The sequence below is a fragment of the Rhinoderma darwinii genome, chromosome 2 (genome assembly GCF_050947455.1).
Source record: "Rhinoderma darwinii isolate aRhiDar2 chromosome 2, aRhiDar2.hap1, whole genome shotgun sequence".
Taxonomy (NCBI): Eukaryota; Metazoa; Chordata; class Amphibia; order Anura; family Rhinodermatidae; genus Rhinoderma; species Rhinoderma darwinii.
Genome location: NC_134688.1, coordinates 20,405,858 through 20,427,838, shown reverse-complemented (window position 1 = coordinate 20,427,838; position 21,981 = coordinate 20,405,858). Strand labels below are relative to the sequence as shown.

General features: G+C 44.8%; 2 protein-coding genes across 7 annotated transcripts in view; one reads left to right on the top strand and one right to left on the bottom strand.

Moving 5' to 3' along the window:
* GRM5 (glutamate metabotropic receptor 5) overlaps nucleotides 1-21,981 on the top strand; it is a 356,124-nt gene that overhangs the window by 185,831 nt on the left and 148,312 nt on the right. The window lies entirely within an intron of this gene.
* Nucleotides 3,396-8,585, bottom strand: LOC142743724 (uncharacterized). Its single transcript, XM_075854749.1, has 4 exons — nucleotides 8,384-8,585; nucleotides 8,026-8,179; nucleotides 7,585-7,910; nucleotides 3,396-3,910 (listed from the first exon to the last, which is right to left on the bottom strand). Exons 1-4 carry the CDS (start codon nucleotides 8,565-8,567, stop codon nucleotides 3,396-3,398), a joined length of 1,179 nt encoding a protein of 392 aa, XP_075710864.1. The 5' UTR covers nucleotides 8,568-8,585.

Below are 21,981 nucleotides of genomic sequence, written 5' to 3'. Positions count from 1 at the left end.
TTTAATTTCCATTCATCTAGTTCTATGCCTGGAATATTATCTTCCAGGAAACTAAGCGGGATCTGGTTATATGGGCACACCATATTATTTTTTGATACTTTCATGTAATTTTTCCACACTTTATCTGAAGTTTGTATAGATATCAAATATGTTTTTTTTAACGGTAACTTCCATATCACAGATATCATTCTGGCCTTTAAAGAGCTATAACCACTTATGTATCTTTCTAATTCCACCCATCTTTTATCAGAGTTGTCATTCCACCAATGGCTAAGTTGGTCTAGAATACATGCGGAATAATAATCTCTCAGGTTAGGGAGTCCTAGACCTCCTGCTCTCCTATGTAGTGTCATTATTTTGTATGCTGTTCTAGATTTTTTCCCATTCCATATAAATTTTTGTAAGTGGCTGTTAAGGTTAGTAAAGAATGAACTAGGAATCGGAATTGGTATTGTCCTAAAAAGATACATTAATTGTGGTAATAACATCATTTTAAAGGTAGCTATTCTTCCGAACCATGAAATTATAGATTTAGAGTAGTCCTGCATTTCGTTTCTTAATTTCATTAACAGATGTGGGAAGTTCTGTTGATATAGTTTTTTTGTTGGACATGTAAGTTTGATGCCCAAGTAGTTGAGTTCTAGAGATTGCCAATCAAGATCATGCCTGGCCCTCAACACAGAAAGAGTTTGTAATCCAATATTTATTGGAAGGATTTGGGATTTGGATCTGTTGATCTTGTAGAAGGAGATATCACTAAAGGTATTGAGCACTTCAAAAATTCTCTTCAAGGATTTCTCCGGGAGGGTATTACATAAAATAATGTCGTCTGCAAACAAGGTTATTTTATGTTCTTTTTTATTAATAGTAATGCCTTGTATCTCCTTGTCAAGTCTAATAAGTTCAGCTAACGGTTCAATAGATAAGATAAAAAAAATTGGGGATAGGGGACATCCCTGCCTGGTACCGTTAGTTATATCAAATTCTTGTGATAGAGTATTGTTGGAGTAGACTTTAGCTGACGGTTGTGAGTATAAGGCTTTAATTGCCGAGTAAATATGACCTTGAATGCCAAACTTTTCTAATACAGAGAAAGCGTAGTTCCAATTAATCCTGTCGAACGCTTTCTCAGCGTCAATTGTAAGAAAGGTTGATGGAATATTATTATATTCACAAAATTGCATAAGAGATATGACCCGTCGAGTGTTATCTGGAGCCTGTCGGCCCGGGACAAAACCTGCTTGGTCATTGATTATTAATGATGGGATAACTAATTTCAGCCTGGAAGCTAATATTTTTGCATATATTTTGACATCCCCGTTCAGGAGAGAAATAGGTCTATAGTTTGAAGTTCTTTCTGTTGACTTCCCTGGTTTAGGGATGGTTACTATTAATGCCGATAGCATTTCTTTTGGGAATGTTGCAGTAGTGGAGGCTTCTTGTAATACCTTGAGTAGTCTGGGTGCTAATATATGTGTAAATTTTTTGTAATAATCGTTCGAAAAACCATCAGGTCCCGGGGCTTTGTGCATTGGAAGGGATTTTATGGCCTTAATAATTTCATTAAGCAATATCGGAGAGTTAAGAGATTGTAAGGATTCTTCTGAGATTTTTGGTAGGTTTATTTGCTTAAGGAATTTGTCTATAAGTACTTGTGTAGGTTGAATTGTCTCTTTATCCTCTTTAAGGTTGTATAACTTTTGATAGTAATCTTTGAAGGCGTTGGAAATACCTTTTGGGGACATTATCGTTTCCCCGGTCTTGGGATGTATAATTTTCTGAATTCTAGATTTTTGTGCTTGTTGCTTGATTCTTTTAGCTAATAAAGATCCTGCTTTATTATCTTGTGTATAATAATGCATTTTGGATCTCCTGAGTGTATGTTCGTATTTATAAAGTAATAAATTACGTAGATGAGTCCTTTCCTTTCCCAGTTCTGCCGAAGTGGAAAATGAATGGTTCTGTTTGTTTAGTGTTTCCAAATTTTGTATTTTTGCCATGGAGTTGTTAATTTGTAGCTCTCTCTCCTTTTTTAATCTGCTTCCTATTTTAATGAAGGACCCCCTAATATATGCTTTGTGGGCATTCCATAATGTAAATGGATTAACTTCTGAGATGTCATTAAAAGAGAAGTACTCTTCTATGTCTGAGGCAATATTTTTAGAGTGGATATCATGCGAGATTACATAAGAGTTTGCTCTCCAGATATAGTCATTTGTCTTCGGGAATTGTTCAGATATCGACATTGATATCGGCGCATGGTCAGTCCATTGTATATTTCCTATTTGAGTTTTGGTCACTCTCTCAATTAATAGTTTATCAATCAAAAATAGATCAATTCTTGAGTAGGTCTTATGCCGTGAAGAGTAATAGGAGTAATCTCTTTCTGATGCGTGTTGGATTCTCCATATATCAAAGAGGGAATTTAGTCTTAGGGATTTTTGAAGATCAAGATTTTGGTTTCTAGAGTTAGCTGTCGAATCTAATGAGTGATCCACTATTGAATTGAAGTCTCCACCTATTATCAAGTTCCCTTTCCTAATCTTTTGGGCTTTTTTGACTATTCTGTTTATAAAATGGATCTGTCTTCTGTTAGGGGCATACAAGTTTACTATTGTGTAATCTTGATTATTGATGGTACATACTAAGATAATATATCTGCTTAGTGGGTCTATATACTGGTGGTGAATTGTAACCGCCAATGATGATTTAAAGGCAATAAGTACCCCTCTCTTTTTTTGAGGGTATGTTGAATATATTAAAGTAGGGTAGTCCCTATGTTGTAGGTGAGGAATATTATTTTCACTGATATGTGTTTCTTGTAAACAAATTATGTCACTTCCATGCTTTTTAGCTTCTCTCCAAAGGAGGGATCTTTTGAAAGGGGAGTTAATACCCCTAACGTTTAATGATAGTAAATTTATTCCCATTTTTGAGTGGGTAGTGTTTTGGTATTATCGAAGTAGGGCCAGGCATGATCTTAAGGGCAAAGACAGGGGTCTGATATTTCTTTGAACGCACACTTTTACAGGTTTGCAATAAATTACAGTCATTATGTAGATAACTGTCAGTACAAAAACATAACATCCCTACAACAATAACACAGAATAGGATGACTTCCAAGTCATTCGGTATCTTTACACGAACCGATATGTGGGGGAAAATTTTAAGTGGGAACATGTAATACCACATAATATATTATCATCATCAATTCTCAGAAAAAAAGTATTAGATTACCAGTGTAAAGTTAAGTCGGACCAATTCTTTGCCATTCACCATCTATTCTTGCCGGTGATCTTCTGGGAGAGTCCAGTGTAGGTAGTTCTGTAGAGATATTCCATAGCTTCAGTAGGGAATGTCCTTCAGTAACTGTTCTGGCCGTATGAACTGTGCCGTTACGATTTACCAGTATTTTCGTTGGATAACCCCATCTCAGAATCCTTGAGGTGATCGTCCATTTTCTGCTTCTGCTTAGCAGGGCTAGAGGACGGGGAGCAGGGTCCATTCCCTGACCTCTCCGGGCTCGGTAACCGGATCACTGTTGCGTGCTGTTTCAATATCATAGTATCGTCTCTTCCGGGTGTGCCTCGTGGGGACGCTGGCGCCATTTTAGTAATGGAGTACTTCACAGTACTCCTGGTTTGTGCCGTTCGTAGCCCTACACGAGGTGTCTGTATGCCTTCCGATATCTCTCTCGCTCTTGTACCTTTATCCAGCACTGTCTCCTCACCAGCGGTAAGTATCATTGGGGGTTTATCTGTGGGTAACGGAGCTGGACTTCGTGACCTCTCCTCATCGCCATCTTCCGGAGCTCTGTAATCACCTTCTTCCATTATGGATGAGTTCTGATCCGACTTTGTAGCCGATTGCTTAGGGAATCTCTTCCTGCCCATATAGATTTGCGAAATCCCTATCATGGGAATGATTTTTGTCGCTGGCAGGTTCTTTTAGTAGCTAGTGATGATAATCTTTGGCGGAGCTCTTGTCTCACGCGGCCATCAGCATCCTCGGCCAAACCACGCCCCCTATATAACTCAATTCTGATGTTGCATTAATGGAGATTCCATAAGGATTTGTATTATTTAAATAAATATTATGATAATTTAAGTGACATTTCAAGAAGTTTTTCAGGATACGCAAAATGTTCTGTTCCCCCCCCCAGGGCCGCCATCAGGGGGGTATTAGGGGTACTACTGTAGGGGGCCCGGCCAAACTTAATTGAAAGGGGGGCCCGGCAACTGCCGCGACTTGCTTTTGGTAGAAAAAAACAAGCCCCTGCAATGGGGCCTGTTCTTTTCACCAAAACACCGCCGTGAGCTGCGGGCCTCCCTCTCATCACCGCCGCCGCGCCTCAAAACACCACCCGCTTGCGCGCGTACGAGCGCCCGCGACCAGGCGCGCCGCCGAGAGGGAGCAACACAAGTACATCGACGTGGAAGGACAGCCACACAGGGACAGCGGCGCACGGTCTACTTACCTGCTGGCCCGCCTCCGACTCCGCCTCCTCGTCCTCCTTGTCCTCCTCCGCCTCCTCGTCCTTGTCCTCCTCCGCCTCCTCGTCCGACTCCACCTCCTCGTCCTCCTCCTCGTCCGCCTCCTCGTCCGACTCCTCCTCCTTCTCCAGAGCGTAGCTGCGTAAGGAGAGGGGGAGGAGTCTAGTTCTTGCGCGGCGGCAGTTCTACGATCCCCGCCATTTTCTGGAGCCTGGAGGTGAAGGACGACGTCTGGACCGAAGACATCGCCTGAAGAGGACTGGAGTTGGAGCAGCTCTTCTGACACGGTGAGTAAAGTGTCTCAAAGTGCTGTTTAAGTATGGCCCTGTTCACACAGAGTATTTTGCAGGCCGAAAAAATCTGCCTCAAAATTCCTTAAAGAATTTTGAGGCAGATTTTGACCTGCCCACACTATCTTGCCGCGTTATTTTGCTGCGTTCATTGCCCGCAGCGATTGAGGACAGCAGACAAAAAACGCAGCGAAAAATGCATTTTCTGCCTCCCATTGATTTCGATGGGAGGTCAGAGGCAGAACCGCGGCAAGAAAGGACGTGCTGCTTTTTCTTTTTTCCGCGACTGGCTCCCATTGATTTCAGATTAAATCAATGGGAGGCGGTTTTGGAGTTTTTTGGTGCTGATTCTGATGCAGTGTCCGAGTCAATATCAAGGCCCAAAAACTCTGTGAACTGGGCCTTATTGTTTGGGGCTTATTCAGACGAACGTGTAATACATCCGTGCAACGTGCGTGCGGGTGCGCGCGATCGGTCGCACGGGCGACGGTGTTTGACGGCCCCCATGACGACCCCCATGCTACCCAGGGCCGCCATCAGGGGGGGTATTAGGGGTACCGATGTGAAAGGCCCGGCCAAACCTAATTGAAAGGGGGGCCCGCAGCTCATGACATTCTTTTGGTGAAAAAAACAGGCCCCATTGCAGGGGCCTGTTTTTTTTCTACCAAAGGCAAGTCGCGGCAGTAGCCGGGCCCCCCTTTCAATTAGGTTTGGCCGGGCCTCTCACATCAGTACCCCTAATACCCCCCTTGATGGCGGCCCTGGGTACCATGATATAGTGCTGGACGGAGTACCATTAACAGGCGGTGCCACGGTAGGGGGGCCCAGAAAATTTAGCTGTAGGGGGCCCTGTAATTCCTGATGGCGGCCCTGCCCCCCCCCCCCAGAAACACATGAATACAGATGAGCTGCGATACCAGCACAGTCCATAGACAAGAGTGGCACTGTTTCAGTAAAATGTTACTAATCTCATACATTCCTTTAAGAGTAAATCATTCTGTAACCAAGACTCCCTATGATTATTTCCTCATTTTAATAATACTGTCTTTAAAATTATTAAAGGATCGTAAACGCATTCATGGGAAACATTGTTTTTTTTTTTAATTGGAGCAAAACCTCATCCAAAGAACATGGTATGAAATTATTCCATATTGCTGAATTAATTACTATATTCAATGCTGCAGCTATTATCTCCAGGGTACATCTAATGGTTTACTAAATAAATCATTTGTAAGTAGCCGAAAATTATCCCAAACTTTTAATCACTGACATGTTCTTTTTAGAAAATTAAATGTAACCTTAAATAGAATCTAATAAGGTGCCGCACGCAGCAGATCATTACATTACAAAGACACGGACCTGCATGAATATTTGGCTTTATTTATTCAGTTGCAGGCTGGGATACCATACGCTTACACAACTAGTCTTAAAGGGGCTATTAACAAATACCCTATTAGGAAATTCAGAGTTAATTGGGGGGGGGGGGGGTCCCTCACCTGGGACTTTCATCAGTTAGCCACAAAGATCATCTCTCTCTCTCTCTGGTGGACCCGCCATGTCTATGACTTATTTAGACAACTCCTTGATTTCAGTGCACGCCATGTAATGCTTCATTTCTCCTGTGGTGGCACTGCAGGGGAATTGAACACTTGCTGCCAGTTTCCTCTACAGGTTACAGCAGATCATTTTGATCCGCTCTGATCGGCTTGTTTTTAGGCCTCGTTTACACGAGCGTGTGCGTTTTGCGCGCGCAAAAAACGCTGCGTTTTGCGCGCGTTGGCATTGCGTTTTGCCTGCGTATACACAGCGTTGTTGCGTTTTAAACGCGCGCATGACTAGCGTTTGCAACGCGCGTCAAAAACGCAGAGGAGATTCATGCCAGGCCAGCCTACAAATAGGCCAGCTGGCCCAACCCCTGCTTGCTGGGAGAAGCAGGTTTAGCACCTTAATCTCCGCCTCTGCCGAGCTCGTCGATGTGTGTACATCTGTCTGGGTTTGAGCAGGACTTTCTAAAGTTGGCAACCTTCTTTCTGGAGATAGAATGTTGTGTGGGCGAAAGTTTGGAAAGGCCAATTGCTAGTGTACATAGTTTGCCTCGGGGCCCATGACAGCACCTAAACGTCCGCACCTCTTGCAAACCATATCAAACCCCGAGTGATTACCTAAAACCTCATATGACGTGTGTATTCATTGGACCCAAATCCCAGAGGTGTGCGAGGGTATAGGCCAAGGAAATGTGGGCCAAACATTGTGTGGAGGGCTATCAATGAAAAACCACACGAAATATAACCATTCAACATTAAAGTTTTTAATACAGGGTTTTGCAAAAGCCCAAAAATGTTTCCTCAAACAAAAAACACCAACATGGTGTATAATATCGATCCAACACAAAAACAGGACGGCGAGTTGGCATCCCTGCACCCACAAATAGTGTGGCGTCCCAAATTCCGGCCTCCAACACACTTAAAGGTGTTGGTACTGGTGGCCCGGGGACGAATAGGCCTGCATTTCAGCACCACTATGCTGGACCTGGAGCTGTGTAGGTTGTTCCTCGGCAGCATAGTGGTGCTGATGTTGTCCGGGGTATGTTGGCCCAGGGAAGTGGGGAGCCATAGGGCGCATATACGGATGCGGGCGGTGCATCTGGGGGCCTGGGTGGAATGGGCCCGGCACCTGGGGCGTGGTGGCCGGCATGGCTGTACTGCGCCACTGTTCAATGGCCGTGAAGCACACATGCGGATTGTGGGGCGGTCTGGAAGCGTCGATCAACGTCACGATCGACGCTTGCAGACGGCCCATACGGTCCATGGGGACCAGCCGGAGGAGGGGAACGATGCTTCGGCCAAAGGCGTCGTTCCCGTCCTCTTCAGCGGCTCGCCGTAGATAGTCCAGGACACGGGCATCTACTTGCCCCGCTGCGGAGGCCTGTTGAGCACGGGCCCGGCGAGTGCGGGCACGCACGGGGCGCTCCTCTGCCGGAGAGGCGACGGCCCGTGCGGACTGGCCAGGGGCGGGCTCCAGGGGTGTCGGCTCTGGGCTAGGGGGCAGGACAGGGGCAGCAGGAGGTTCCGGCCGAGACTCGCCCACGTCTGTCTCTTCTGCGGTATCCTCCAAATTGTCTGTGGTTCTAGAAAGAGGAAATTACGTTAGAACAGAATATCTAACAATGCCTACAACAACACGATGGCAAACAGGACATGGGCGAACACACATTAGACACATGCAATGGCAGAAACTCTTACGTGCGCATCTCCATGATGTCCTTCAAGAACATCAGCTGTTGGGTATACATATACGGTCGCTTGCGAGATGCGCCATCCCCGCTGCGTCCCCTTTCACCCATTTCACGCCGGAATTGGTCACGGCAGCTCCGCCACCGTGTTTTGATCTCTTGGACTGTTGGAGTTAAAAAACAGATATCATGCCATCAGACCTATGACCTCTCACTTTAAATTAAGGGCCCTGCACTGCCAATTACGTGGTACACGGTGATGCGCCTGCTCCACAAAAGTTTCTCGTGAAAATGCGCAGAAGACACATACAGGGCCCCAGTTCTTCAAAAGGGATGTCATGCTTTGGCAGAAAATGCCTGGTACTCACCCAACCGACTGCGGTCACGGGTTCGGCCACTCTCCCACTCCTGGCCAAACAGCTCCTTTGCCACCTCCTCCCAGGCGTCCTCCTTGGCCGTCCGGTTGTGGTACGCCTCCGAGCGAGTGTCCCAAATTTCGGGGTGTCCCTGGACCAGGACGAGGAGGCGCTCCACGTCCATCCCACGCGGCATGGCAGCAGATGTTGACAGTGGAAGATACCTGCACAGTCTCCAGTCACAAGCCCTGCCCACTCGCAGTGGAAACTCAAGCACTTCCTGGTTTTGGTTTGCTTTGTCCAGCTTTATAGACTGTTTTTCAAGGACATAACAAGTGATGCGTGATTTTCGCGCATGCAACGCAGGAGCGTCCGTGTGGCATGCGTTGTTTTCACGCACCCATTGACTTCAATGGGTGCGTGATGCGCGAAAAACGCACGATTTTAGAACATGTCGTGAGTTTTACGCAACGCACGCGCACTGCGCAAAATTCACGCATCGTCTAAACAGCCCCATAGACTATTATAGGTGCGTACGACACGCGTGAAAAGCACGCGCGTCGCACGCGCGTATAATACGCTCGTGTAAATGAGGCCTTAGGAGAACATTCTAGTTTAAAAGGATTGTCCTAAGCTGACATCTGTGTGTGCCTGTTGTGTTTCTATCCCTTTTTTTCTGCTTTCCGCTTCAATTGAGTATAAGGGGAAAGGACCCCAAAATATAGTGTTCTATTTACATACGGTAACCACCTCTTTTTGCAAGACATCACAGGTTAAGGGTTTATCAGTCTAACCATTGTGGTAATAGGGCAGTGCCAAGGGCCCATGGCCCTTTGGGCCCATAACATTTGATATTTTGGGCCCCAGACCAATCTCAATCGACTCCAGGTTATATAATGAATGCCAATGCAGAAACTATCTTACAGTATCATAAAGTAGCGAAGGTTATCCTGATATTGGACAGATACTTTTATGATTTATTATTGAGGCTGATCACTCCCAGTTGACTCAACCTTCAAAAAAAACAACTATAAATATTCATATAGAAAATACATAAATTTTTTAGGGGCCATACTGATTGTGTTGGGTTAATTCCTAAAGGGGAAATACATTCCTAATTTCTTACAGTTAAAATGCCATTCCATTAAAATTTCAGCGATTATTAGAGCTGGGGGCGCTGTTGCATTGATGTCTATAGAAAGTATTTCCCGCAAGGAGTGGTAAAAAATGGTACTGCAAGTAACATCAGTGAATCTTTCATCATTCTCTGTCACCCTCTGTGATGTTCATAGCAATGAGAAATGTCTCAGGTAACAGGTTCCCTTTAATTATGGTTTAAAGGAAGTACACAGTAGGAAGACTAGCGCCAAGCCATTTTCTTGACAGACGCAGCAAGGCTGAATTTGTCATGTAACTGTATCTTTAGTGCACTATGATATCTCATTGAGTACAGATAATGCAGTAGGTTTACTCTACAGTCAACCATACGTAACTTCTTGTGATATTACAGCTCATTCTGCCAAATGACAAACCCAGCTCTGCTGCATCTACAACATTGATGTTTCCTCTTTCAGGCTTGATTAAGCAATTAGAAAATAATGCCACTTGTCCATCCAGGTTTTCCTTCTCTTTTAGACCTGTCCCCAACAATATTCTGCATAAAACCATTAATGAATCTTGACAGTTTTCAAGACATTTGCGATTATGTGATTTGGCAGATCCTTCTTCCGAGATGTAACTCAAGACACCGGCTGAAATTCCACACTAATCAGTTCATATCGTAGGATTTTCATAGGTTGTTCTGTGTTTTCACTTGCAGATCTGACACCGAGGGAATAAATTCTTACTAAACTAGAAAACATGATTTGATATGTAAAGCTTTTACCTGTGATATCTTACATCGGCCATTTATATTCTTCTTCACATTTATTAGCACCAGTGGCTCATAACATTTCTAGAGTTTATCTAATAAAGTTACATAGGACATGATGTTTATGTCAAACTGTGGTGCATGTAAATGTAATGCTACTGTTCACTGTTATCAGCCATTTCAGGCTGGGGAGACTACAATGTGCACAAAAATTCCTTTTATTATGATCAACAAAACTTTAAATGCATTGGAGTTCATGATATTAGACTTTCAGATGTTTTATACACTTTGTACTTTAGATTTAATGTCTTGCTGTGTTCTATAAAAAAAGGTTGGGATGAAAAGAAGGAAGATGTGGGCGGAAGAAAGAAAAGAAACGGAAGGAGGGAAACAAAGGAAAAAGAAGGAAGGAAAGAACGGTTGAATGGTGGGAAGCTTGGGATGGAAATAACTAAGAATGGGCGGGAGGAAGTGGGAGAGGAAGGAAGTGGGAGAGGAAGGAAGTGGGAGAGGAAGGAAATTAGAAATGGGGGGAAGGAAGTGAGGGGAAGGAAGAGGAAGCAAGGGAGGCAAGGAAATGAGAGGAAGGGAGAGAGTTAAAAGAGGAAAGGAGGGAAGGAAGTGAGAGAGGTAGGAAGGGAAGAAGGAAGGAAATGAGAAATGGAGGGAAGGAAGTGAGGGAGGAAGGAAGAAGAGGAAGCAAGAGAGGGAAGGAAATGAGAGGAAGGAAGTGTGAGAGGAAAAAGGAGGAAAGAAAGTGAGAGAGGAAGAAAGCGGAAGCAAGGGAGGAAAGGAAATGAGGGGAAGGAAGTGAGAGAGGAAAAAGGAGGGAAGGAGGAAGGAAGTGAGAGGAAAGAAGGAAGGAAGAGGAATGTGGGGAGGGAAGGAAGGAAGAAAATTAAAAAAGAAAGGAAGAGGAAGGGGAGGGATGAAATGAAGTAAAGGAACGGAAGTGGAAGGAAGAGAGAGAGAGAGAAGAAAGGAAGGGTGATGGCAATGGTTGGGATGGAAGGAACTAAGGAGGGAAAAGAGAAAGGGGATGAGAAAGGAAGTAAGAGAGAAAAGAAGGAAGGAAAACTACTAAAAGTGAACATGTACTATTCATCTTCTTAGAGGGAAGTATCATTGGTGAGTGAGCATGGTGGATGAACCACATTATGTCTAAAAAAACATGAATAGAAGGTGAACACGAAGACTAATATAGAATAATAAAGGAAATCTTGTTTGGATGTCCTTAATCTTAGACTCTTCCCACATTTCTGATTAAGACCCTTGAAGTGCGTCATTTGGCCACATGTTTAACCTTTCTATACAAATCCTGGTCTTTATTGAGTTACCTAGACTTTCCTTGATGTTGTATACCCAACAATGGTTTTAAACCCCCACCTCTAGTGCTGTATTATGCTTGAAGTAATACCGCCATACAATGATCAAGTAACAGTGTTATACAAAGCCTAAATAAATACCATCATACAGTGCCTAAATAACAGTGCCCAGAATGCCTGAATAAATATTGCCATAAAGTGCCCAAATAACAGTGCCCTACAATGCCTAAATAAATACCATCATACAGTGCCCAAACAACAGTATCCTACTAATGCCTAACTTATTTGTTTAAACCCTCAGCGGCAGCCCTCACTTTCCAACATCCCCTCCGGAAGTATAGTAATATACCATCATAGCAGCTTTTTGCTGCAGTGCAGGGGTCCAGTTTAGTTATTACTATTTCCATTCACAACACGCAGCGTTAAATGGACTCCTTTGCTGCAACCACCCATGGGCTGAAACTTACCCCAAAATGGTCCTGTATAGATCTTCCCTCAATGCAAAGCTGACTTGAGGTGTATGTGGGCCCTTGGGCAACAGTCACAGTCGGCCCCGTCTTCCACAAACTTGGTTTTACAAGCATACAGCAGCTTTACCCAGATCACCATGGGCCACCAAAGCCTGGTGGGCCTTGGTACTTGCCCAGGTATGCCTGGTGCTTAGTCTACCCTTCCTTGAATATCTTGACTTCAATTAATATGTTGCACGCTCCAAACGGCAATCCGTGTATTAATATGTATTCATGACCTCTGCAGTTATGAGAGTGGGCACTATGGTACATTTTTTTACTATATACTAGACAGTAAATGCAGCCAATTCTTATTTGCAAGATTTGTACTATCTATGAAATTTTTCAAGCAGAAAACTCAAAGTCACATTCCAAGAAGTAATTTGTAAAGCTATTAATCAAGATCATATATAATGAGATGCATGTCAATTGTGGGCTAATCCACTGGAAAATATATTTGTGGATACAATTTTTTTTACAGAAATCCCATTCATTTTCTATTAATTTGCAACTAATAAGCAACTTTCTAAATAGTATTCATTAAAAATGTCCTACCATTTTGCTGTAAAGTCTGTGTAACTCCATAACCTTGCTGTTTGTCCTGCAAATCCATTGCTTTTAACTTTAGCAAACAGTGCCAGGCAGCTGCTGCCGAGGCAAATAACATCATGTGACACATCAAGAGAGACAAAGATGCTCATGACAAGAACATAGGTCTGCCACTATACAAATCCCTAATCAGGCCACACATGGAAAAATGTGTACAATTTTGGCACCTGTGAAAAAAAAGATACAGTAGCTGTACTGAATAGGGTGCAGAGTAGGACAACCAAGTGTAATGCCCGTGGTCGCAGACCGCAGACCCCTTTCATCCTGCCGACGTCTTCCTCCCCGAGGATGCCAGCACATGTGGCCGTCCTGTCCTGCAGTGACCAATAAGTTGCGCGCCCGAGCTCATTCCTTGCGTTAAAGGGCTAGCGTGCACGCATCTTAAGAATTGACTAATTACTCCCAGATCACCCTGGACTATAAGAAGGGCTCTGCCCCTTCACTCCTTGCCTGAGCGTTGTTAGCAATTCCCATGTAAGTCTTTGCGAATGGTCCCTTAGTGTTTACCCTGTTCCCAGTGTTCCCGTGCCCTGTTACCTGTATCCCGTGCTGTGTTATTGTTCCTGAGCCTGTTGTCATCCGAAACGTCTGGCGCAACCTGCTGCACTTGCTGTCATCCGCCACATTTGGCGCACCCTGCTGCACCTACCTCCATCCGTGCGAAAGCCTCTGCCACTGTCTGGACTATTCAGGTACCCTTGTGCTGGACTTTGTATTGATTGGGTGCTCTGTTGTTTGGCCAGCTACCTCCCAGCTACGGCGGTGCGGCCTAGTTGGTCCACATACCCACAGACCGTGACACCAAGGTAGTTAGGGGAATGGGTGGATAGCAGTACCAAGAAAGGTTAGCAAACGTCGGGTCACTCAGTTTGGCAAAAAGGCGATCTAATTACAATGTAGAAATATAAGAATGAACAGTACAGAGATCTTCTAATGATCTTGTTATACCTAGATCTGCAACTATGACAAGGGAGAATCCTCTACGTCTAGGGGAAAGAAAGTTTTACCATAATCATAGACATGGATTCTTTACTGTAAGAGTGGTGACACTATGGAACTATATAATATATACTAGATGACTCTTCTCAATGTTCCTTAACCAAGTATCCATTACTAATTACATATTAGATTGAAGTACCCCCAGGGCTTTAATTATACACTGTGCTACATACTGTGTTAATAGTACAACATGAGCAAAATCTGAGTACCCCCAAGAGACATGGTGTTTACCCCCCTGTGTTACATGTACCACAGGTTGAGAATCTAGATACTAGATTACTGGAGATGGGATTTTGATCCAGGGATTTATTCTGATTGCCAGATTTCTAGTCAGGAAGGACATTTTTCCCATAATATATGGCAATTGGCAACTGTCTCATAGGTTTTTGCCTTCTTCTGGATCAACACGACTTGAGTATAGGTTCGACTTGATGAACCTGCGTTTTCGTTCAACCTTATCAACTACTGTATGTAACTTTGTAACTATTGATTCCGGTCCCCCGTCGCGCCGCTTTAAGATTTTCATAGATTTTTATAGCGCTGCCGGGGGACCGGAAGTCTAGCTGCACAGTCTTCTTTGATGATGACACGACTCTTCGTCATGTGACCAACCCCGCTGTACTCTATGTAATCGCTGTACTACCGCTCCTGCTTATACATAGAGTACAGTGGGGTCGGTCGCATAATGAAGAATCGTACCATCATCAAACAAGGCTGTGCAACTAGACTTCCGGTACCCAGGCAGCGCTATCAAATCTATGAAAATCTCAGAATTAGCGCGATGGGGGACCGAACTGTATATTAGCGAGTGTACTCACATACTGCTGGGACTACTGTTAATACTTATTGGTCCCCGCATAACCCCTTTAATCCTTCAGCTATAGGAGATGCGACCTAGTGGGATGTTTTAAGGTAAAGCTAGAACAATTCCTTCGACTCTGCCCCGGTTCAGCCCTTAGTGAAATCCAACAGTAATGTAGCGGGTCCACTACCCATGACAGTTATTCTTCTTAGCACAATCCCATTAAGTAATAATAATGGCTGCCAAAATTACACCTGGAGCCACAATTTACAATGTGGTATGAGTATAGCTACATATAATTAAACCGAGACTTTCTTGAGACTCCCTCCACTTGGCAGTTTCTTTCTTCAGATCTTCTGATTGTGGCATTGTTAACAAGAATGGAAATAATGGGCAGATAAATAAATATCTATTTCTCGGGAAGAGCACAAATATTAATGGGTTATAAAACACACAAACAGACTAAAAAATAAACAGCCTTAAGATGCGAATTAACAGACTGTATCAAACTACGTTATTGTCTGCCATGTGTCTGTCTTTGTTATATTCCGCTCGGTATAATCACACGGTTATCTCAGGCATTACAATACTGAATTGCTACCGCTATGCATTTAAATTGCTCTCATTTGCATGGATTATTCCATTAAGAAACTCTTACCGTAAATGTGTTTTCTACATCTGAATGGGAAGGAATTAAGCATAAATTCAAATGTCACTTTCTTCTTCTGGAAGTCATCAGGGGCTTTATGTTGTGTAGTAGAGGCGTAACTTGTAGCTTCTGGGCCCCAATGTGAAATCTGTAACTGTGGCCCACATACCGTGTGTCATTTATAATACTTGTCTACTTATTTTGTAGAAGGGCCTTTGGGCTCCTCAGGCGCCAGGGTCCGGTGGCAAATGCTACCCGTGAACCCCCTATAGCTGTACCCATACTCCTATGGTAGCTTATTGCCATGAGGATAGTTAGTGAACCCTCTATACCACTAGTGGATTAAACAAAGACTATTCCTCTTGGAGGTATGGTCTTTCCTGCAGATTGATGCGTAGCCCAAGGTCAAACCTGAAGGTCAGACAATAGCAGTACCAATGAGCAGACAAGACAGGGTTATAGATATAGCCAATGGTCAGAGGTAAGCATCTGAAACTTCACAACCAGATAGAAGTGCCGGAACAGGAATGGGGAATGGATCAAAGGTCAGAGCCAGGAACATCCTGGAAAATAATGGATAAGGGCTAAAAGGTAGGCACACTAGAGTAGGGAGAATTTTCTCTCTGAATTGTGAGTCGCTTGCTTGCCAAACGGTTCACTACTGAATTGATTTTCCATGTTTGAGATTTTATTTAGAAGATTATAGAGAATAATGATAAATCACTCCCACCATTGTATTCTATGGATGGTGAATTGTAAATGGTTTGATTAGTCAGTGAACATAAATTAGGCAAAAAATTGGCTTACCTCTAATGTCCAATTTTATAGCTTTTATAATCTAGACGGACAAATGTATTGGGACACACCTCCTAATCATTAAATTCAGGTGTTTCATTCAGTCCCATTGCCAAGGGTGTATAAAATCCAGCACTCGCCATGCAGCCACTTTACAGACATTTGTGATAGAATGGGTCGTTGTAAAGTGATCACTGAATTCAAGCGTGGTCCTGCAATAGGACGCCACCATTGTAAGCAACTCAGCCAGAAAGTGGTGACCATATAAAATGACAGAGCGGGGGCACGGAGTGCAGAGGTGAATAGTGCATAAAAGTCTCCAACGCTCTTCTGACCTCAACAACCGCAGAGATATAAACCTCCTCTAGTATTAACATCCGCACAAAAACTTGAAAGTTTCATGGCATGGGGCCGAGCAGCTGCATGCCAGCCTTACATCATCAAGCACAATGCCAAGCAATGGAGTGGTGTAAAGCTGCCGCCACTGGACTCTGGAGCAGTGGAAATGTGTTCTGTGGAGTGACGCTTTTCTGTCTGGCAGTCTGATGGACGAGTCTGGGTTTGGATCAATGCCAGGAGAACGTTACCTGCCTGACTGCATTGTGCCAGCTGTAAAGTTTGGTGAAGGAGGGATATTTAAATGGGATTGTTTTTTAGGGGATGACCTAGGCCCCTTAGTTCCCGTGAAAGGAAATCTTAATGCTTCAGCATACCAAGACATTTTGGACAATTGTAGTTCCCAACTTTGTGGGAACAGTTTGGGGAAGGCCCCTTTCTGTTCCAGCATAACTGTGCCCTACTGCACACAGCAAGGTCCATAAAGGCTTGGTTGGGTGAGTATGGTGTGGAAGAACATGATTAGCCCACACAAAGCACAGACCTCAACCCCATCGAACACCTTTGTGATAAATTAGAATGGAGATTGCGAGCCAGACCCTCTCGTCCAACATCAGTGTCTGATCTCACAAATGATCTTCTGGATAAATAGGCAAAAATGTTCACAGATACTCTCCAAAATCTTGTAGAAAGCCTTCCCAAAATAGTGGAAGCGTTTTAGCTGCAAAGTTGGGACCAACTCCATATTAATGCCTATGGATATAGAATGGGATGTCAGAAAAACTCCTGTAGGTGTAATGTGTAGATGTCCCAATACTTTTGTCCATATAGTGTATATAGATATAAACTAACTTGGTAAACTTGTTAAAAACTATGAACTGATCCTAAGATGCAATCATGTATTATAGCCACTCTTATGAGATGACTCTGCTGATAATATTCCAGTCTACACAACAAAGCTAATAAGAGCCTATAGTGTGTGCTCCAGTTGCAAGTGGAAAAACTAGAAGATAACAGGAATTATCATGGAAAATTTGTTTATATAAAATAAAATATAATATGTTAAATATGGTTAGACTAATATTTTGATTTAAATAACTTGTCATTTTCTCATGATACATAACAATATGAGAGAATCCATGAGATACAATTTGGGGCTTAAATAAAAATCAAAAAGGTTCTTCAATGATGAGGGACTCAAGAGGGATTAGTAATATTACTAATTAGTAATATTAGAAATAAAGTTAAATATAACAATACTGTAGCTATTGTTGGTATAAGCCTCTAAATTAATCTGGCTTTACCAAGGAAAAGAGCCCGAAGTGATCGCTCTGGTCGACTTATAAAGATTAGAGACTCTTCTGTTGTCTTTTGATGTAAATAATCACAAAGTCAATGGACGTAACTAGAGCAAATTCTGAAGTTTTGATAATGAAGCTTGGGCCATGTGAGTTCATATTCTTTAACTGTGTGGGAAAAGAGTCTGCAGAGTAAAAACAGCAAAATGGGAAAAAATAAAAAACAGCCAACAACAATAAAACCTGGTAAAATAATAAGATGAAAACGGAAATTAAAATACAAATGTATATATGAATATGACAGTTATCATGTCATATGATATAGTCAAAGTAAAAAATTGCAATTTAGGCCTGGACTATATGACGACTACAAGAAGAATGCCATCAATCCAACCAGGTCACTTGCAATTTTTTTGCCCTAGGAAACCATTGGTGTTGCGGTAGTTGCACAAAGCTGCACGTCACCATGTAGCCCGGGACTTAATTCCCATTAGGCACATTTATGGCATATCCACAGGATATGCCATAAATGTCAGTTAGTTCTGGGTCCCACCCTGGGACCCACACCTATCTCTAGAAAGGGGCCCCCTAAACCCCGATCTACCTCTCTGTGCGCCGCCTGACGTGTATGATTCCTGACCATGAAGAGAAAAACAGCGTAGCTATTTCCGTAAGTCCCATAGTAGTAAATGGCAGTTACGGAAACAGCGCAGCATTCGAGCTACACTGTTTCCGTAACTCATGGTCGGGAATCACACGTGTCAGCCACAACACGGAGCGGTAGAACGGGGTTTAGGGGGCCCTGTTCTAGAGATAGGCGCGGGTCCCAGAGATGTGGATATCCCGTGGATATGCCATAAATGTCCCTGATAGGAAAACTGTTAGGGATCTGCCAGGTACTTCATCTAGGTATACTCCTGGGACTAATCAATCCACACCTGAGGCCAGACCTGTTCGACTGACACCATCTCCCACCAACCAGGGTGGCAGGCTCAGGAGTGGGAGAGCCTATCGCGGCCTGGTCTGTCGGAGTTAGCTCCGCCCCCTGTCCTTTATTACCTGCCCTGTTCTCTCCCTCAGTGCTTGTAATTCTTTTGGATTCCTGGCCCCACTGCTGCTTGCTCCAGGCTGCTTCTGCCGTGCTTCTGCCTTGCTGCAGTTCTGCTTGACCTGCTTTGCTTTGCCCCTGGCTTGCTTCTGTCTCCTTGCCCGCTTGGGTGTACTCACTTCGTCCTGGTCCTGACTGTCCGTTCGCCGCTCCGTTTCCTCGTGGCGTTCCGTGGCTACTGCCCCTTCCCTTGCATGTTCCCTGTTTGTTTTCCTGTGCACTTAGACAGCGTAGGGACCGCCGCCCAGTTGTACCTCGTCGCCTAGGGCGAGTCGTTGCAAGTAGGCAGGGACAGGGCGGTGGGTAGATTAGGGCTCACTTTCCCTTCACCTCCTTCCGGCCATTACATAATTACAAGCCCTTACCTAGTCTACTATTTCTCCTACGCTGACGCTATCATGGACCCCCTTGAGACCCTGGCCCAGCAGATGCAGGGCCTCTCCCTACAGGTCCAGGCCCTGGCCCAAAGGGTCAATCAGGGTGACGCTGCTTTAGTAGTACCCCTCACCTCACCTCTAGAACCCGACCTCAAGTTACCTGACCGGTTCTCAGGGGACCGTAAGACGTTTCTCTCCTTCCGGGAGAGTTGCAGACTGTATTTCCGCCTAAAGCCCCACTCCTCAGGTTCCGAGAACCAGCGGGTGGGTATCATCATATCCCGACTCCAGGAAGGGCCCCAAGAGTGGGCCTTCTCCTTGGCTCCTGACGCCCCTGAACTTTCCTCTGTTGATCGTTTTTTCTCTGCCCTCGGACTCATTTACGACGAGACTGACAGGACTGCCTTAGCCGAGAGTCAGCTGGTGACCTTACGTCAGGGTAGGAGACCGGTTGAGGAATACTGTTCTGATTTTAGGAAGTGGTGCGTAGCTTCTCAGTGGAACGATCCGGCCCTAAGGTGCCAGTTTAGGTTAGGATTATCTGACGCCCTGAAGGATCTGCTGGTTAGCTACCCCTCGTCTGACTCCCTTGACCAGGTTATGGCCCTAGCAGTACGACTTGACCGACGTCTCAGGGAACGTCAGCTAGAACGCTTCAGTGTGCTCCCCTCTGACTTTTCTGCGATCCCCCCCGAGGTCCCGTCTCCTCGCCCCTCCACGGAGGACTCGGAGGTACCTATGCAACTCGGGGCCTCCATGTCCCCTCGACAACGTAGGGAGTTTCGCAGAATGAATGGTCTCTGCTTCTACTGTGGGGACGACAAGCATCTACTGAACACCTGTCCCAGGCGCAAGAATAAGAAGCCGGAAAACTTCCGCGCCTAAGTGATCATCGGGGAGGTCACTTGGGCGCACAGGTATTTCCCGTTAATCTGAAACGCAATAAAATTTTGCTTCCCTTTCAGGTCTCGTTTGCTGGCCGGGCTGCCACGGGCAGTGCTTTCGTGGATTCTGGCTCATCTGCTAATATCATGTCTGTGGAATTTGCTATGTCTCTAAAGATGCCTTGTATTGATTTACCTTATCCTATCCCTGTAGTAGGAATCGACTCAACTCCCCTTGCTAATGGTTATTTTACTCAGCATACTCCTGTTTTTGAACTCCTTGTTGGCTCCATGCATTTGGAGCAGTGCTCTGTACTGGTGATGCAGGGATTATCGTCTGATCTGGTTTTAGGCCTTCCCTGGTTGCAGTTGCATAATCCCACGTTTGATTGGAATACTGGGGATCTCACCAAATGGGGTAATGAATGTCTTATGTCATGTCTTTCTGTTAACTCTATTTCTCCCCGGGAGGAGGTAAACACGCTTCCTGAGTTTGTTCAGGACTTCGCCGATGTGTTTTCTAAGGAGGCCTCCGAGGTGTTGCCCCCCCATAGAGATTACGATTGCGCTATCGATTTGGTGCCTGGTGCCAAGCTTCCTAAGGGGAGGATATTTAATCTTTCATGTCCTGAACGTAAAGCTATGAGGGAATATATCCAAGAATGCCTGGCCAAGGGTTTCATTCGCCCCTCGACTTCTCCTGTAGGTGCTGGCTTCTTCTTCGTGGGGAAGAAGGATGGTGGTCTTAGGCCGTGCATTGATTATCGTAACCTGAATAAGGTCACCGTAAGGAACCAGTACCCACTTCCTTTGATTCCGGATCTTTTTAATCAGGTTCAGGGAGCCCAATGGTTTTCTAAGTTCGATCTACGGGGGGCATATAACCTTATCCGCATCAAAGAGGGGGATGAGTGGAAAACTGCGTTCAACACACCCGAGGGTCATTTCGAATACCTGGTCATGCCCTTTGGGTTGTGTAATGCCCCTGCTGTCTTCCAGAATTTTATTAATGAAATCCTGAGAGAGTACCTGGGTAATTTTCTTGTTGTGTACCTTGATGACATACTGGTGTTTTCCAAGGACTGGTCCTCCCACGTGGAGCATGTCAGGAAGGTGCTCCAGGTCCTTCGGGAGAATAATCTGTTTGCTAAGACTGAAAAATGTGTCTTTGGGGTACAGGAGATACCATTTTTAGGGCAAATCCTCACTCCTCATGAATTCCGCATGGACCCTGCCAAGGTTCAGGCTGTTGCGGAATGGGTCCAACCGGCCTCCCTTAAGGCGTTACAGTGTTTTTTAGGGTTCGCCAACTATTACAGGAGATTTATTGCCAACTTCTCGGTCGTCGCTAAGCCTCTTACGGACCTTACCCGCAAGGGTGCTGATGTCCTCCATTGGCCCCCTGAGGCCGTCCAGGCCTTTGAGACCCTCAAGAAGTGCTTTATCTCGGCCCCCGTGCTGATTCAGCCCAACCAAGAGGAGCCATTTATTGTGGAGGTTGACGCTTCCGAGGTGGGAGTGGGGGCCGTCTTGTCCCAGGGTACCAGCTCCCTCACCCATCTCCGCCCCTGTGCTTACTTCTCTAGGAAGTTTTCGCCCACTGAGAGTAACTATGATATTGGCAACCGCGAACTTCTAGCCATTAAATGGGCTTTTGAGGAGTGGCGGCACTTCCTGGAGGGGGCCAGACACCAGGTAACGGTCCTTACGGATCACAAGAATCTGGTTTTCCTAGAATCGGCCCGGAGGCTTAATCCTAGACAAGCTCGGTGGGCACTATTCTTTACCAGATTTAATTTCTTGGTTACCTATAGGGCTGGGTCCAAGAATATTAAGGCTGATGCTCTGTCACGTAGTTTCATGGCCAATCCTCCTTCTGAGAAGGATCCTGCTTGTATTTTACCCCCTGGTATAATCGTCTCTGCCACGGATTCTGATTTAGCTTCTGATATCGCGGCTGATCAGGGTGCAGCTCCCGGGAACGTCCCTGGGGACAAACTGTTTGTTCCCCTGCAATACCGGCTGAGGGTACTCAGGGAAAACCATGAC